This window comes from Pelecanus crispus, chromosome 6 (assembly GCF_030463565.1).
Source record: "Pelecanus crispus isolate bPelCri1 chromosome 6, bPelCri1.pri, whole genome shotgun sequence".
NCBI classification, from domain to species: Eukaryota; Metazoa; Chordata; class Aves; order Pelecaniformes; family Pelecanidae; genus Pelecanus; species Pelecanus crispus.
This window is the reverse complement of record NC_134648.1, coordinates 65,124,108-65,126,333: the sequence shown is the minus strand read 5'-3', so window position 1 is coordinate 65,126,333 and position 2,226 is coordinate 65,124,108. Positions and strand designations below refer to the sequence as shown.

At 61.9% G+C, this 2,226-nt stretch overlaps 1 protein-coding gene across 1 annotated transcript; it reads right to left on the bottom strand.

Moving 5' to 3' along the window:
- Window positions 1–475: 475 nt before the first annotated feature.
- On the bottom strand, window positions 476–2,026 carry LOC142593795 (inositol 1,4,5-trisphosphate receptor-interacting protein-like 1). Its single transcript, XM_075712901.1, has one exon. It carries the CDS (start codon window positions 2,024–2,026, stop codon window positions 476–478), a length of 1,551 nt encoding a protein of 516 aa, XP_075569016.1.
- Window positions 2,027–2,226: the final 200 nt, after the last annotated feature.

The window sequence follows — 2,226 nt, the reverse complement described above, 5'->3', positions numbered from 1 at the left end:
GGGGCAGGTGTGGCAGCAGTTCCCGCTGCCGACTGAGCAGCGTGTTCTCCGTGTGCAGCGTGCCGGGTTCTGCAGCACCAGCTCCCCAGGGAGCGTCTAGGAAGCACAGATTCTCCACCTGGCCCCCAGTGAACACACAGAGGCACATCAGCGGTGCCTCTCGCTTGGTCCCTGCACAGCCGGAGGTGCCAGCAACAATTTCTGGGCCCGTGTGAAATGCCATCCTGGCTGGCCCAGTGCGAGGGGAAAGCAGGGCAAAACTCATCCTTGTCGCCACTGTAGCTGTCCCTGGCTGCTGTGCTGGGGACTCCATCGAGAGGAGAACAGTGCCGCCCTTGGCAGAGGGCTGCTGCACGGGGTTTGCCCTTTCCTTTCTGCATCCCGCATTCTTCCCTCTGTCTCCGTCCTGTGTGAGGTGGCCGTCTGCCATCAGCTGTGAGTCCCACAAACACAGCCCCGTGCATGAAGACCTCCTTCAGTGCCCGTAGAACAGCAGTCTTACGAGCCGATCTTGCAGCTCATCGAACTCACGCAGTGCCTCGGCATGGGCGGCTGGATCCTGTGCCAGGCGCTGGAAGAGGTTGGGTGGCTCGGCCGTCTGGAAAGCTGGGGGCAAGATGATGTCGTCGGGCATGTTCTCATTGCCAAAGAAGAAGTGGTCGAGGCGTTTCTCCTGCAGGCAGCAGCGCAAGTAGCGCATGATATCCTGCAGCCGCAGCAGGAAATCCCTCCTGCGCCAGCCTGACAGGGGTGTGGTGGTCAGGAGGTGCATCACAGCTGTTTTCAAGGTATAGGTGGAAAAGCCTGTGCCCGCCAGGATGCGGGCGCAGAGCTGCAGGCATTTGAGGTGGAAGCTGTTATGCGGGGCCTGCCTGGCCATACGCCTGAAGACCTTCACCTCTGCCACAGCATAGCTCTCTGGCCACGTTGTGCTTGGGGTGAAGATGGCCTCTGCAGTCTGGCTGCTCAGGAAGATGTCCGAGTCGCCTTGCTGCACCCCAAGCATTATCTCAATGAAGAGGGTTCTCCCGGAGGCATTCGTCAGCTGCAGCTTGCAGGAGCGGCTGGAGGGCAGCACCTCCATATTGTAGTGATGCGACTGAGGCACTGCCACCCAGGCTGACCTCACGAAGCTCTGGAACCAGCGGGCAGTTTTCTGCACATCTAGGTAGGAGCCAGTGCAGAGGGTGCTTAGGAGGCTGGGACCCTGATTTCTCCTCAGCTCCTCCTTGGGGTGGTGGAGGAAGCACAGCATGTTCTCCATCAGCTGCTCCCTCGTGCAGGTGCACTCCAGTTCCACACGGACGCAGGAGTCCTTTGCCTGCATCTCCCCCGTGTTGCCCAGCTCCAGGTGGAAGGTGTGCCCACAGGGGGGCTGCAGGGGCACGAGCAGGCGGTAGACAGCATCATCCCCACGGGGACTCCAACCTTCGAAAGCACTGCCCACCCCAATGGCTGGTTGCAGCACCGGGAAGAAACTATTTGACAAGAGCACTTGCAAGACACAGAGGAGGTCGCCCACCAGCTCGTCCACCACCTGGCTCCTGTACGCCAGGTTCTGCACTGGCCACTGGATGCGCTTTGCAAAAATCCTGCCGAGATCCTTCTCATCAGCAGGATCTTCTCCTTCACTTTCTTCCTCCACCTGCTCCTCTTCCTCCTGCTGCTCCTCTTCCTCCTCCTGCTCTGTGCTGCTGCTGGAGCTCTCCTCGTCGCTGCTGCTGTCCACGCCATGGATTGTTTTCCTGAGCCACCAGCAGAGCCCGAAGAGCAGGACAAGGACTCCGGCAATCAGCCAGAACTGCCACTGCTGCAAGGCAGCCAAGAGCTGGCCTCCCCAGGCAATGCTGCGCGGCTCCTGGCTCCTCTGCTCCAGCTCCTGCAGCAGGCGAGTCATCTCGGCGTTGAGCAGCTCCGCACGCTGCTGCATGCGCTCGCGCGTGGCCTCATCCAGCTCGTCACCGACCATCTGGGGGAGCTGGAAGATGCTTTGCAGAAGCACGGCAAGGACTTTTGTGGCAGCCATGGCCTGCAGGAGGAGGGAGAGCAGGGGTTGGCTGGGTCCGGGAGGGAGAGAGCTGGTGGCGGGGGGAGCGGGGAGGGGAGCCGCAGGGAGCTGGGGGCAGGTAGGCGAGGGGGCGAGGCAGCTGGGAGGCAGCAAGGCCCGAGCCCAGCCCTGGCAGCACCGTGCCTTGCCCAAGGCACTGCCACGAGCGGCTGGGCTCT

Excerpts from the sequence above, each read along its gene's own strand:
- LOC142593795 (XM_075712901.1), bottom strand. The coding sequence starts at position 2,026 with ATGGCTGCCACAAAAGTCCTTGCCGTGCTTCTGCAAAGCATCTTCCAG.